This window comes from Cibotium barometz, chromosome 32, assembly GCF_041138505.1.
Source record: "Cibotium barometz isolate CiBa-2024 chromosome 32, ASM4113850v1, whole genome shotgun sequence".
Classification (NCBI taxonomy): Eukaryota; Viridiplantae; Streptophyta; class Polypodiopsida; order Cyatheales; family Cibotiaceae; genus Cibotium; species Cibotium barometz.
The window spans coordinates 46878605-46895015 of NC_141077.1; the positions used below are offsets into that span (position 1 = coordinate 46878605).

At 44.8% G+C, this 16411-nt stretch overlaps 1 protein-coding gene across 3 annotated transcripts in view; it reads left to right on the forward strand.

Annotated features, from left to right (window-relative positions):
• Positions 1-16411, forward strand: part of LOC147620262 (uncharacterized) — a 63866-nt gene that overhangs the window by 16897 nt on the left and 30558 nt on the right. For 2 of the 3 annotated variants that reach the window (XM_086772449.1, XM_086772450.1), the window contains one exon: positions 15359-15475. In XM_086772449.1, the coding sequence (XP_086628575.1) occupies positions 15413-15475 (63 nt within the window). In that variant the 5' untranslated portion in view covers positions 15359-15412. Of the gene's footprint in view, positions 1-15337; positions 15476-16411 lie in introns of those variants that run through there. The other variant, XM_086772448.1, reaches the window with a different exon arrangement.

A 16411-nucleotide genomic window follows, 5' to 3' on the forward strand; every position in this document is an offset into this window, starting at 1 on the left:
CATTGAAATAAAGTTTGTGGGCTCATCTGTACAAGGCTAGAATAGATGTAAAAAAGTGAGACATGAGCTGTCACATGATGTCTTATGACTGGTGCTGTTTGATGCTGCTTTCTGGTTTTTCAATTCCATGCCACATTTGCAAGAGTGTCTACACACTCGGCTCGGATTCATCCTTTAAGTTGCCAATCTTCCCTGGATCTTGCCTGATTGCAAATTCTTCAACCCCTCTCCTTGATCTCTACTTGTGCTGGAATCGACATAAGACAAGTGGAGCTTGTGTTGATTTCAGAGTCTTTGTTTGCAGATACTGCCCTTCATTTACATGTTGACCAGTTTACTCTTATATATTGCAAAGATAGTTTGAGAGACTTGTGTTTATCTGATATCCTTCTCACTAGTGCTGAGTCTTGTTCATCAAGTCCTTTTAGCTTTCATATGGTGTCGGCTGTTATGCTAACACTTGCTATAGATGGAATAAAACAGCTGAGTGTTTCTATGGTTATGTGCAGACCTCTAGGGTCATTACTTAGGCTATATGGTCATTTCATTTTCTCAGGAATATGGTTTATATTATTGAGTACGCAAGTGAGCTCTTTTGGAGACTTGGTTACGTGTGTGTGTGTGTGTGTGTGTGTGTGAGAGAGAGAGAGAGAGAGAGAGAGAGAGGTTGCTCTACGTTAGTGGACATGTGCTTGCAATCTTTCTGGAAACCTCCAATTTGGGGTTGTTTGGTACCTTTAAAAATGGCATTATCGGGCTTTTAGAAAAAGGCAACAACCTTACAAACGAATGAAAACCATGAAACCTTTAAGCATAAATGAAGGGAAGTAAGAAAACAAACTTAAAAGTTTTTAAAGAACTATACATAAGGAAACATACAAATTTTATGAACGCCTTGAAACATAAAATTTGAGGCCTTAATACAACCTTGATTGAGGTGCATTATCACTACACTCAAGAGGCAACTCTCTACAAGCTCTAAAGACAATGCCCTTGCATGAGCCAGCACTCTCTTCACATTTTTCCCTATGCCATTAATAGATCCCATGTTTATTAGAAAAAACTTGGTTCTCAACATGAAATGATGCAGCTATCTTAGAATTCCAATTGCACATATTGCACAAGATAGAAGTCTCTACTTATGGTTGAGATAAAGTCCCTTGAAAATAATTAGGAGATAGAAATTGAGAGCTTAGGTGTAAAAATATTTCAGAATCCATCATTGTATTTCTTTGGCAAAGATGAGAATTTGGTTAGTGCACTAAGGAGCTAGGTCCTCGATAAGATTATTCTAATATCCCTACAAAAGCCTCGCTCCCCTGAACTTTGTGTAGTGAATGCCTCCTAAAAACAGAGAAGAGGGCACCTTGAGGGAACCCTCTTAAACTTCTTAAACCTGATCCTTACTGGTATTACCAAAGAATTTACATCTCTCAAGACCATTAGAGTGGTTTGAATCTGTAACCACAATTCTTCCCTTCTCTATATTTGATAAAACTGATGTAGAAGCATAGCAATCAGCACAAATATGTACCGGCTCATTGAGATGAGAGGAGGGAATAGCCGGCTTCTTGCAATGCCCACAAAGCATTTCCTCTTTTTCACCATCAAAATGTGAAGCCCACTGCAAACTTGAGGAACATCCTTCCTGTGTCATGTTTTCATCTAGCTTCGCATAGCTTTTGCATCCTTAACCATGAATATATTAATATTTTCATTCACATCACTCCACACACTACTCCCTGGCTCCTTCCATGCATTATTTCTTACTCTCATGGCTTCAATATTCTGGGCATCCTCATGCATGCCAGCAGCAGCTGCGTAAATATTAGCCATACAGACATAAGCTGCGACATCACATTTATCGACTCGTACTGCATGCTCAAAGGCCGTGGAAGCAAGGCCGAAGCAAGGAAGAAAGATTAATTTGCGCACGGACGGATTAATTTGTGATTGAATATGTAAGTGCTCTTACATGATCATCTAAAATGGTTATGGTTATGGTATTGTCAATGGCCAATGGTTATGGTTATGGCCAATGGTTATATGGTTATGGTCAATGTTTATGGTTATGGTATTGTCAATGGTTATGGTTATGGTCTCTATGGTTCTATGGTTATGGTATGATACATTCTAAGGACCAATATGATATGATACATTCTAAGTACCAATATGGCTTGTATGTGGTCTCTATGGTCAATGGTTACGGTCAACGGTTCTATGGTTATGGTCAATGGTTATGGTTATGGTATTGTCAATGGTCTCTATGGTCTCTATGGTCTCTATGGTTATATGGCTGCTACTTATGGTATTTCTTCCATAAATGGTTATATGGTTATGATTATGGTTATAATCAATGGTTATGAATATGGTATGCTTCAAATTTTCCAAAAATGGATGCTTCAAATATACCACACTTTCTGGAAAAATTAATCTCGAGATCTCGAGATTAATTTTTCTAGAAAATATGATACATTCTAAGCACCACTTTCTGGAAAAATTAATCTCGGGATCCGAGATTAATTTTTCCAGAAAGTATGATATATTTTAAGAACCACCAAAGCCTCCATGTACATTGACATCCAATCGTCATTGGACACATTAGCTGCATTGTATGGCTATTTAAAAACTAGACAATTATTGCATCTTCTTATATGTAAAAGCAAAAGGAAGAGAATAGTACCTTGAAGCCGTACTTGATATGATAAAAAAGAAATTTCTTGGGGAATCATGAAGAACCTATAGATAATGCAATCTAGAGGAGAAGCTTTCGACATATGAAGTCTCTCTTTAGATTTGTGCAACATGTCTAGAGCTTCCAACATCAAATAAATCTTCTACACAACACTCAATCACTGATGGATGAACAGGAAGGTTATATAGGTCACTTCTTGTCCCCGGTGTATGACCCTTATGAAAAGGATGCACAAATAAATGTACTTTGTCTACACCCTCTATGTACTCCACTTGCACTTTGAATGTGCAATCACATTTCTTGGATGTCCGCAACCTCTTCTTCCTTCCATGTCGTTGGGGCTTGCCTCCTCTATGACATATGTAGTCAACTATGGTCTTTTGAGGACCATAAGTCTTTGATGAACGTGTCTGTATCAATCTAACCTTGTACTCAATCATTATGTTCTTGAGTTGCTCCTCTACATTAGCCTTGGTCGTAGCTACTACATTTGGAGGATCCTTGTTGAGATCCATGTTATGGTGCCACGAGTGTGGAAGTGTATGATTTCTTGGGCGTTTACATCCATATACATTGATGGACTCTTTAATGTAGGATAGGGGGATACCATGCTTTTGAGTACCAATATACCATGTTGACTTGATTGTCTCTATTGTATCATTAACATTACGGTGAGCACTTATGCCCTCCTTAAGATGAGCTCCATAGACAATGCTCTCCCAATCCTCGATAGGAGCAATCCTTAGATTGGGTGCATCCTTGAGACAAAGACAAGGACTATTATCTTCTTTTGTTCCAAGAAGCATCTCATCTTTCAATCTCCGTCACTTTTTTAAATCAAGGGATGGGCTACACTTTTTGAGATGATCCAATGATATTGATAAATCTTCTTGCAATACTCTTATCATTAACATACTTGTATCTCTATTGAAGTAGAAATAAACACTTGATACATAAGCAAATGCATCAACAATAACTCTATGACCATTTGAACTACCATCAAAGCTATGAGTGGGGGGTTTATGTAACTCATCACCACTTAAATCATCGCTTGAGTCATCAGTAGAATAGGGAAGGGACATATCACTAGCTTCCTCACAAAATAGATCATCCATGTCCTCTATGAACCTAATACAAAAAGATATAACATGAAGTGAAGTACCTTAAGAGCAAATGGAGATAAAAGGCTCCATTGTTGTGATTCACATTAACCCCATGGAGATTGATGAAACATGAAAGAAAAGGAATGGAGAAGGAAGTCATCAAAAAAGATTTCGTTTTTTGACTGTAAATATTAATCTCGGGATCCCGAGATTAACTGTTTTCCCCGAGATTAATTTGGTAGTTGGCATCATTTACTCAATGAAGGTACTAAATTTAATGTGAATATTCTCTTAAGAGAATAATATCTTACAAATAATCTGAACTTTTAATGATGACAACCACATTCTCTCCCCGCTATTTCACGTCGTCAAAGATTAATCTCGGGATAAAAAATTAATCTCGGGATCCTGAGATTAATTTTTTATCCCGAGATTAATTTTTCGGATCAACGATCCCGATTAGCCGACGGGGCTGCCTTTTCATAGGGGCCCTTGATCCCATGCCTCCCATCCCGTGTGACTTATAGGGGAGGGCCTCCATCTCATAATATGTGCCGCATCGGACGCTGGCGGATCTCCTCAGTATCCTCTGTGGTCAGCACCCTGACTGGGTGTCCTGCATGTCTCGCAAGAATAATCCGAATCCGCGGCTACAACCTCTGTCTATGTTGGGATGCCCTCCTCCGTAGTCGTGTGGCGTCTGGACCACCCAAGCTCAATCGCATGATCAATCAGTGTACCGCTGGTGTGGGCGGTATCCATGTCCTGTTGTTGCTGCTGTGGTCCATCTGGCGCAGTGATGGCTGGACTAAAGAAGTCTGTAATGTGCCTCTGAGTCTGGCTCTCTGTGCGCCTAAGCAGGCTATCTCTATATCTCCGCAGCTCAAGCAAGAACAATCCCAAACACCTCTGGTCCTGGTACCCCATGACTCTGGAAAGTGGTCCAAAACCCTCTCTGAATAAACAGTGGTGAATAAACAGTGGAAACGACCACGTATCTCATAGTATGCAGTACAATGGCATATATAATGCAGCTCTGTCTCTGGCTCCCCATGGCATATTCGGCATATCCTGGCCTCAGCTGGTATACCTCTATATTGGCCAATCTCAATCTCAAGCTGGTGTGAGGATGTGCGAATCTGACCAATAGCACATCGTACTGCATGAGACAAGTGTACATCCATGTAACTGGGTCTGATCACAAAACCATCTGCTGTGAGCTGAAGAAAATGCTCTGTAGAAAGCCATCTTCGTGCCCAGCTCCTCAGTCGGCTGTATCCATGTCCTCCTAATGTCGAGTTGAACTAAATCCCGACGGATGAGTCTGGTAATCTCTGTCTGTGTGAGAGAGAGAGGGTGCCTCCAGAGAATACTGGAAGGGAGGCAATCTGTCCATGCTAAAACCATGTGCCTGGAACCAAGATGTCATCTGTCCGTACCAACAAGCCGTGTCTCCCTGTAAAGCTAACTGTCGGGAGGACTCAAGGGCGAGGCGTGCATACCTGTCTCGGGGGAGATCCCACAAGCCATGTATGTAGGAGACTGATCTCGTAAGAGCCTCAATCACCAGAGGGGCAGCCGCCAGCTCTGCTCGAATAATCTCATGAGGTACCACGGCCTTGGCTCTAATAATCCTAGCAATCATAGATACCAAAGGCCTCTCCATACCTCTCCACCCGCCTGCGCTGTGATGGCCCACTGAAGGTCCCCATATTTGCACTCCATAAAGCATAGCTGATGTCACTAGAGTGTCAAAAAGCCAAAGTTTCGTTCGAGGTTCCTGAAACTGAACCTGCGAACACATCCTCTCCAAACCACCCAAGGCTGCATGTGCTCTAGTCAATCTAGTCTTTGCTGCTCTCCTCATCGAAAACACTGGCCCACTGAATACTACCCCAAGATATGTATATGCATCTGTATACTCCACAATCTCCTGCCCATATGTAAATGTGGAAGCTGATCGCCTAACCCACTGTGGCGTGGTGTTAAACACCATAACCTTGGTTTTGCCAAGGTTGACAGACAATCCACTATCATGTGCAAACTCATGTAAAGCATCCAGATGACGCTGCATACCCTCAGGGGAGTCAGAGATCAACACAATATCACCAGCATATAACAATAGTGGGATCCATGTACCTGCTAGCTGGGCTCCTCTGTCCCCCAATCTCTCAATGTAGTCATAGGCCTCATCCACATACATACCAAACAATGAAGGAGATAACGGGCAACCTTGCTTCACTCCTATAGTGGAGTGAACCAAAGTAGAGACCCCCTCTGGGGTGCGTACCTGTCCTGCAACAACTGATCTATATAAAGCCATAATCCCCCATATGAGCTCTGTGGGTACCCCCATCTCCTGTAATCGCCTCATCAATCTGGCTCTGGGCACTGTATCAAATGCTTTGCGGAAGTCCACAAAGCTACAATAAATCCGCCGCCCATGCGACCTGCCCTCCTCAATAATGGCCTGCAGAGTCAAGATGTGGTCAAGAGTAGAGAAACCTCTCCTGAACCCTGCCTGTCCCTTTGCTCGAATGCCCTCTCTCTCTGCCCATCTACTCAACTGCTGCTCAAGTGGTGACCAATCATAATAGTGCGATAATTCCCTGGCTCCATAGGGTCCCCTGACTTGAAGATAGGCACGATGGGGGACCTACTCCAAGTCTCGGGTAAGCCTTCACACATAGCACGATTGAACATCACTGCAAGAAGCTCTGCCAACATGTCTCTCGCATGAATAAAGTGCTCAGCGACCAATCCATCATGATCATATGCTCTCCCAGTCTTCATCCTATCAATGGCCTTCCTTACCATCTCTGCGGTAAAGAAAGTACATGTCTGTGGGCATGGTGCTGGCGGGTCAGGAAAAGGTGTCTGTCCAGGAACTGTATATAGAGATGCTGCATAACTACCCCAGACCTCTGTAGAAGTGATGGCCAAAGCAGGGGAGGACTCATGAAACAAACGCCAAGCCTCCCTCGAATCCTGGCTCAAGAACAGCTGGTATAATTCCTGCTCTAGGTGAGCAAGGAATGCCCGCTTCTTCCTTCGCACAAGGCGTCGGAAGGCCATACGTGACTGTCGGTGAGTAGTGACTCCCAAAGCAACCTCCCACTGCAATCGGGCTCTTGTCTCTCTGCACTCCTCATCATACCAGCTGTTCTGGGGCATACACCTAGAACGCTGTCTCTGTCCAGGCTGAGTATGTGGATATGCCTCTCTCGCTGCATCTTGTAAAGTCTCTGTCAGTATATGGGTCAGCTCCTCCAAAGGTCTCCCTGGCTCCTCTGTGTACAGACGTCTATAAATCCCATCGCTGTAGACAGCATTAGTCTCTGAAGTAAAAGTATATCGAGTGTGATCTGCCCCTCGTGTCCTCTGAGCTGTGGTAAAGTGAAAAGAGATGGTCAATGTCAACAATGCATGATCCACTACTACCCCAATGGGCCGAGATCCAACTGTGAAGTCCTCAATGCATGAAACAAAGCTCGGCATAGCCATAACATAATCCACTGTGCTAGCACCATGTCTATGTGGAAAGCAAGTAAATCCAGCTGCTGACGGAAACCTCTGCAAGCCATTAAGTATGGCCAACCCATGTGCAGTTCCCATATCTACCAAATATCTCCCATACTCTGTGCACTCCACATCCTATGAGTGTCTGTCTAATCCCATATCCAGAGTGTCCAGCTCTCTCAGCATCTCCTGTGAGGTATCATAAAAGGCTGTCTGGCGGTTGCCCGTCCGGGCATTAAAGTCCCCTAACACGATGATGCCTCCATCCCTAGAGAACTCCCATATGTCATCATCTAGCACAGAGAAAGGAGACTGCCCTCTAGGTGCTGTATATGTCGATGTACTAGGAGCAAAATAGCATATGGCAATATACAAGAATCTGCCTGTGTCGGCCCTCAGTCTCACCCACATATATCTGGCCTGATCATCTCTCCGAACGATGTGTAGAAGCGGTTGCAGCTCCTCCCTGAAAAGAACTGCCACCCCCCCGATCCTCTACTACTGTGTACCGATCTCGTCCCTACTCTGCAAGCTGTCTCCCATCTGTATCCTGTCACCTGTGGCATCATTTGACCAGGGGCCTGGTGAGTCTCCGAGTAGAAGACTATATCTCTATCTCTAAAGCTGTCCTCAAAGGCACCTACATCAAGTCTGAGGGATCCATTGCGGCTGCCAGCTTTAATTTGGTCCCATAGGTCTCGCACCGTCATGTAGAGCGTCACTCCACGATGACCACCCTCCCTTCTCTATAAAATGCTATCTTTCCCTTTTCTCTTGCCGCCCTAATCTCTGGCATGACTTCCTTCATATGTGCAAGCTGTGAAAGAGTAAGATCGTCACCAAGAAAAATGCCTGTATTCTTTAAAGTGGGTCGCCTCTTCAAGAACTCCTCCTTCGCCTCAATAGAGGGGAAGCGAAGTATGAGAGCTCTTTCCTTTGATGTTTCCCCGTTGCCTCTGCTTTTTTTGCCCACTCTCCAGGCTTTTGCGTGTGCCGGACTGTCAATCCCCATCAACACCATAAGCTCTTTCACCTCCTCTTCAACTTTATCCCCGTCTTTAAGGCCGGTAATCCTCACATGCAAAGCACGTGTACGTCTTCGTTGTTCCTCTTCCAAAGTCATGTTAATGATTGTAGGTGTAGGGGTTGTTATCTCCTTACCTTTACCCTTCTTGGCGACCTCTATCCACTTCTCCGCTTCATCCATCTTCCTATGAGTCGTGGTGATGACTTCCACCCATGAGGAAGTCTTTGCTTCGTGTTGCTTCTCTTCTTCCTTAATTGCCCGTACTTGTTCCTTGATAACCTTGAGCTCTTCTATCATGGATGGCTGAATTTCACCTTCTTCAAGTCCACCATTTGCCTTAGCCTCTGCAAGCTCCCTTTGAAGAGCTGAAATTACGCCTTTGAGCGTGTTGACTTCCCCGTGAAGGTCTTTGACTTCTGCTATGAGGTCCTCCTTCTCCTCTTTCCACCGCTTACCCTCATTGAATACCATTTGGAGAAAGTTGGCTTTCTCCTTCCACCATCCCTCCATCTCCGCCTTCCATTCCTTCATCTCCTTTTCCACATTTGTTATCCTCTTGTTTGTGACCATAAAGGTCGCCTTCATCGGGTTGCGCAAGGGGGAAGCCATGGAAGAAGCGAGAGAGAGAGAGTTATGTTGCTGCCTTGGGGGCCTGAGCAAGGGTGGGTGGGCAAAGCAGGCGCGGATCCTAGCGAGAGAGAGAGAGAGTTATGAAGGGGGCGCAGACCCTAGCGAGAGAGAGAGAGTTATGTTGCTGCCTTGGGGGCCTGAGGAAGGGTGGGTGCGTGTGTGGGGGAATGGTGCGCAGACCCTAGCGGAGAGAGAGGCGGGCCAGCATATTGCCAGTAGTGCTGTGCGGCGAACAGAGAGGACGGCTACGAGAGAGAAAGCGGCGAACAGGGCAGCCGGCGGGAGGGAGGCCAGCAGGTTCGAAGAGAGAGAGGGAGGCGACAGGTTCGAAGAGACGGAGGCGACAGGTCAGCAGGCGGGTGGGAGGGCGGCGGAAGCAAACAGAGGGGGCGGCGAGCAGGGCGAACAGCAAGCGGGAGGGAGGGCCGCGGAAGCGAACAGAGAGGGGGGGCGGCGGAAGAGAGAGAGAGAGAGAGAGCTTGAGCTTGAGCCTTGAATGATGAGAAAGGGAGAGACCTTGAGAGTTCTTATACAAGGGCCAAGGCTCTAGAGACTAGCATGGAGGTGAAAGCCTAGGCCCTAAAGGGATCCAAGGGTCAAGGCCATGTGGCCCATCATCCATGGCACACGAAAAACGGCTACAACAAACGGCAGACGCGCGAAAAAATGGGTAAAGAATGCGTAAAGACATAGATGACTATGTGCGCCAATGCATGGTTTGCCAGAAAGTTAAGTTTGACAGGCATAAGACTCTGGGGTTGCTTCAACCGTTGCCGATTCCGAAGCAGCCTTGGGAGAGTATTGCCATGGATTATATCACAGGTCTTCCTAAGTCGCAGCAAGGGAATGATACCATCTGGACTATTGTGGATAGGTTCATAAGCAGGCACATTTTATTCTGGTACGAAAGACCATAAAGCCAAAGCATATGGCAAAGATATTTATGGCACAGGTTTTCAAGCATCATGGTATGCCAAAAACAATTGTGGGGGATCGTGATCCTCGCACCACAAGTCTCTTTTGGTGAGCATTGTTTGATAACATGGGAACGAAGCTGAATTTCTCTTCTGCATATCATCCAGAGACAGATGGGCAGAGTGTGATTGCAAATTCACCAGTGCTTGATCTTTGGAAATGCTATGTGGCTGATCGCAAATCAAATTGGGAGAAGTATTTGTCACTGGTAGAGTTTGCTTACAACAATACAATGCATACTTCTATAGGCAAGGCGCCCTTTGAGATTGTTTATGGCAAGATTAGTTTGCCACCTATCCTTCGTACGAAGGATGAGATATTTGCAGCACATGAGTATGTAAGGGATTTGGATACAGCCTTTGCACAGGTCCGGACAGCCATACAGAGATCCCAGGATAAGCATAAGAAAGCTGTAGATAAGCACAAAAAGCAATTGGATTTGAAGGATGGAGATTGGGTTTTATTAAAATTCCAAAAGGCTCGCCTTCGCAAGCAGATTGGGAAAGATGGTAACTATCCGAAGCTATCTTGCAGGTATTATGGACCATTTCAGATCTTGGAAAAGATCAATGAGGTAGCTTACAGGCTAGTGTTGCCAAATCATTGGCGGATTCATAATGCTTTCCATGTCAGTCTCTTGAAGAGATATATTGGTCCTGAGAGCCGGTGGAGCCAGTTATGGAAGATCAACCCGAGGTTGATGAGCTGGAAGAGGTATTGCAGCCTGAGTAGATTGTGTTTCACAAGGAATGGAAAGCTGCTAGAGACAGGTTTGTCCGTAAGTACCTTGTGAAGTTCAGGAACTATCCAGCACTTGATGTGAAGTGGATGGACGAGGCATATTTTAAAGATTATCCAGATCTTCCTGCGATCTACTTGGAAGCTTTTCAGTTGCGGGCAACTGATTAGAAGTCAGTGGGAATGTCACCTCTTCTCTGGCAGACATCTGGAATGATGTCATGATTGAATACATGTGGAAGGGCTCCATGGAAGGATTGGTATCCTGGTGTGAGTTCCTGGCATGATTTATGAACTCATGGAAGGGTGGTAACCCTGGTGAGTGACTCTGGACTCATGGAAGGGTGGTTACCCTAGTGAGTACTTTTTGGTCCTGTGGATTTCATCCACTATGTTTGTGCACCAGCATATGTATGTGAGTTGCACATGCATGGATGACTTGTTTTTGATGCGTGGACATTGCTTGGTATTTTGCCTGTGAATGACCCATTATTTCATGTTACTAAGGTTTATTGGGTGCAGGGTTCACATTCACTTAAGAGTGTGGGTGGACACACTTATAATTTTATAAGTGAGTTCACATCAGGTTGGACTATTTTTAATGAACCAAGGCCAATTATGAGAAATGGGCACCCGGGCACTCCCAAATAGCTCCACGAGTTGCTATTCTGGGTGTGGGAGGGCCAAAGTGGGCAAGCCCTGACTTGTAGAGCACTCATCTGAAAAACATGGGCTGTTGGGAGCTGTTTGGACAGGAAAAACAGCAAGTTTACTCATTTGCATGAGCTACAGGTGGAGTACATGTCGAGCAAGATTCCCAGGGTTGGCTGGCTGCTATTTCTCTCTCTTTCTCTCTCTACAGGGCTGGCCGACTGCATCTACAGGGCTGCAGGCTGTTAGATTTGTTTCCAGAAGCTGGCGCATGGCTGTTGGGACTGTTTTTGTGCTACTTTGTTGAGAACAGGGCTTGGACGCAGTGAACAGAGCCTCAACAGGAGCTGGCCGATTGTTGTAAGGGCCATTATTGGCTGTTTTTACAGGTTTGCGGGAGTTTTCTCGGGACGAAACTTGAGCAAACATGTCCCTAGACAAGTATCAGGCCTGGGGATGTGATCTGGTGGAACCTGTGGGTGGCTAGTGAGCCAAAACCATGGCTGGTTACTGTTTTGCAGGTTTGGGACAGCACTTTGTTAGAGGGTTGGTGACCGCTCTATCAAAGAATAGGAGTGGTTGGTGATCACTCTACCCTGGTTGGTGATCGAGGGTATTTCTACAGGAGTGGTTGGTGATCGGTCAACCTTGGTTGGTGACCGAGGGTTTTGCAATAGGAGTGGTTGGTGACCACTCAACCTTGGTTGGTGACCGAGGAGTTGCAGGTAATGTGTTTACCTATGTTTTCACAGTTGGATAAATCTGGTGTCGGCCGGATGAGTGTGTACTCTCCGGACACCCGCATCTTGTACATATAAATACTTCTGTTGGTAATAAAGATACCTCGGGGGGGGGGGGGGGGGGTGGGGGCCCAACTTCAGCCCCTACTGCAGTGTCATGTGCAAGTTGGTTTATGTTTGCAGGATGTATATGCCCATGTAATGTTTCACAATGATGGTAATCATGTATATGCCAGGAAGGGTTGATGTATGTATGCTGTTTTAGTAGTGAATTGGTTTCGTGTACACGTGCCCGTTTGTGACAAACAATGGGCTGGCCAACCAACATATCAGCATCATATATAAGAACATAGCATGTTACCTCATTTCTCATGTCTCTCCTCTTTGGAGTTTGATCATATAGAACCATTGGAAGTAGTCAGAAGTAGAAGTAGCCCATTTTGGGATAGCATACATGTAACCTTTTCCATGTACATAATATATATATATATATATATATATATATATATATATGACACTAAACTCTTCAAAAGTTGGAGGAGGATTTCTCATCCGTTTATGCAATGAGGTGACCAAGCTATCATACTTCTGGGGTAAGATCTTGATTCACCATTGTGCCAGGTCTTCACTTGATTTGTCGATTCCAATTGCCGCCATAGTTGTTTCTCGTACGCGTACGAACAGGTTCGTACGGTACGGTTCGTACGATACGATACCGTACGAATTCGTACGATATCGTGCGGTACGAGTTTTTTTTTTCAAATTAAATTTTTTCCTTGGAAAAAAAATTCCAAATGCTAAAAAAAATATAGAAACCCTGCTTTACGAAGATCCCAAATGCTCGCAATACTTCGCAACTTTCGTGTCCACTCAGTATTCCATATGGGGTTGTTGAGAGACCTAAAAAATCTGGTGAGGTAGACTGGTAGTGTACACTTGAGATTGGTAGGATGAGAGAATCTTGCTACATCACTTGGGGATCCCTGGTATAGGTAGGCTAGACAATTAGATTCTCAAGTTATGCACGAGGGAGAAGATTTGGACATGGCCATTTTGATCTAGAGAGGAGTCCCTAAACTTATCACCCTAGATGCACTTCTTGTATTTGTGCAAGGACGGTCCCTTAGTCATAAACGCTACACTGGGAGACCTTTGGTATTGCATTACCCATCCAGGTTCTTTTTTGGAGACAATCGGGAGATCCAACCGGGAGAGACACATATCCATGTTCTGGTTCCTCAAGCACTGTAGACTCCTCCCCTCCCAACCTTCCCTCACATTCAAGCTTGAAGCTCCATAGGTTGTAAGTGTAAAAAATAAAAACCGTATTTTATCGTACGGTATCCGAAAATTTCATATCGTACCAAAAATTCCCGTACGGTATCGTATTTTCATACCGTGAGACAACCATGATTGCCGCCATTTGATCTTGCAGATCCACGATCCGCATAATGAACTGCTTGAATACTTCTCCATCGGAGAGCCTCTCTGCTGCTAGCTGATTCTCAAGGTTTTGTATCCTTGTTTGATTCATCGTTTCATACTGGTTTCGTAGAACCACCCTAGTTTATACTGTAGTAGTCGTATGGTGAATCAAAGTCATTACAAAATCAGTTACGCTAGTGACGATGGCACATAGAGTATCTGTAGACTGCATTTCTCCTCCTCCTCCACGCCAAAGCAAGATAAGGATCTGGCGGCATTGTAGATCTGTCAGATCCGCAGTTGGGCTTGGCTTCATATCAATCTCAGTAGTTGTCTTTCACAATTCATAAGAATCTAAAATGGACCTTATCTTGAACTTCCATAGTGTATAGTTTGTTCCATCCAACTTTCCATCTTTGAAGGGTGGTAGTTGATCCCTTGTGGCTCTTGCAGGTTGTGCCATTCCTCCAAGTCTACTCTCAAAGGACCACCTCCCCAAGATTTTCTAGAGCTTGCGTTGTGGTACCAAGTAAGAAAAATACACTAAGCGGAACTTGATTTTAAGACAAAGTACTTGAAGCAAAAGATATGGAGAATAATGTTGAATTACTGTAGCAAACCAAAGTTACAAGTTGATGGCGTCTGTCCACCCGTGCGCTGCGGCAAGGAGCTTTGGTGGCGATCTAGGTAGACTCTAGACAGAGGATGTCATGCACATACAAGGGTGCACTTAGCACTACCGTAGTGAAGATAGATCTCATTATCTACAAGATAAGATATGCAAGATAGGAGCCACCACTAGACTATATATAGTCTCCTAGTGGCCGCAATATACTAGTTGGCTATAGTCTCCTAGTGGCCGCAATATACTAGTTGGCTATTGTTGGACCAAACAAATCGCGGCCGACCATACCCTTACCGACTATACCTGCAGTCCATATACTTGCACTTGTATGCATCATACTTAAGTTGTCTCCTAACCATGTGGCCACACATGGCCAACATCTACTAGTGTCTAAACTGGGGACTAGCGGGCGCTCGGTGCTACTCCTCATACTGGGGGCCTTACAAAATAGAGAAACCCGTCACCCACACAGTGAGAATGACGAGGGTGGAGCATTGATTTGCAAGAGGGAACCGTAGAACCTGGCTTATTTTCTAGTGCTGGAGGGATGCTTTGGGGAATAGCTGGCACAGTCAACTTGCTGCCCAGGTGTGGACTGAAGCTGGGGATGCCCTTTCTGGGTAGCTTAGCAGGCCTGGTTCAGGCTGAAAATTGGTCATTGCATGCTTCTTTTTGGGTTTTGGCTCTCCCATGCTTTAGCTTGCTCATACTGGTTCTGGGCAGCTTAATAGGCCTGGTTCAGGCTGAAAATTGGTCATCTGTCTTGCTTCTTTTTGGCTTTCATACGCCAGTTCTTCTTGTATACTTGGGCACATTACCGCTTTCTCTCGCACAACTCTTGTTCCTTGACAAATCAGGGCTAACAACAGGAGCTGGATTCAGCTAGCAAGCTCTAGCAACACCCTGGCAGGTCCAGGGTTTGAACCTTGGCATTTAAACAAAAAAAAGAAGAGCTGGATTCTCTTTGCTGAATTTTAACCCTAGCTGATTTTCAGCATGACACATGCATCTGTGGTTAGAAGAGACTCATGCATTTGAAGTATTTCAACTTTACTTTCATGTATGAGGCTTGACTCGTCTTAAATGAAAATTTCTTTTGTACTCTTCTTTCTTTACGACTTCTAGCAAAATTTGTGCCCAGACTAAGGTGCTTCAGATGGTCATCTTTGTTGTGAAACTTGGCCTGATAAGGTTGTTGCATTGATGTAGGATTGTCATTGATGATTGCAGCCATTATTGATGAATAATATTAAAAGCTAAAAGTTCTGGAAGGTGATTGCTTTGATGGCAGAGGGGATTGAACACATTACTCAAATTTTGGCATTCGTATTAGATAGTTTTCAAGTGGTAAGGGTCTTGAGCCTATTTTTCCAAGTGTTATGTAATATGGCATGCTTTTTCTTTGATCCTGCCTTGTTGTGCTGCTGCTGAACTTTCTCTACAGGACTACTTTTATCTGCTTTTAATACTGTTGATGATTGCATTATCAGTTCCCTTATGTGTGTGTGGATCACTTGTTGTTGGTGGTCCAAACTCCTGGACAACTTCAGGCCTCGAATGGTCTATCAGACCAAAAAGCTGTTACATGTGATCCATGAGTAAATTGAATGTCAAGACAACATGAAAAAAGTAAAAGACTTACTGCCGAAAGGATAGACAGGGTCAATGTACTACATAGACCCTTAGTGCACAATAAAGTAGGCAGCAGAAGAACCACACATTTACAGGCTCATAATGTGTCCTCCTCATGGACTGTGTACATGGTCTCAATATCAACCACCTGTGGGGCTGCCTCTCTATATCATTGAAGCAAGTCCTGGATCTGGAGCTGGCAAATAGAGGGCTTGGGTTGCGAGCAGTGGGGGCGTCTGGTTCTCTGGAGGGATTGTGCTCTCTCTCGGAGGACTCTCCGGGTGCATGATGCCAGCCTGCAGCGGGTCTGGAGGGTGCTCACTCCACAGGGACTTCTAGCTTCTGCCCTAATCCATGTGTCCCTGGGAATCTTGTACAGTTGAGTGTCAGTTGGGGCTCTCTGCTGGGGCCAAAGAAGTCAGTGATAGATGTCTGTGCGGTATCCTGCATCTCGGGCTGCTGTCTCAATATCTGTGGTGTCTCAACTCTAGTAGATATAGTCCCAAGCATCTCTGATCTTTGTAATGCATCACCTATGACAAGGGCCCAAATCCCTCCCTAAAGAGACAGTGGTAGCATCCGCATATCTCATAGTAAACTGGGCATCCAAGTATGTAATGCTCCTCAGACTCAATCTCCCTAGTACTACAT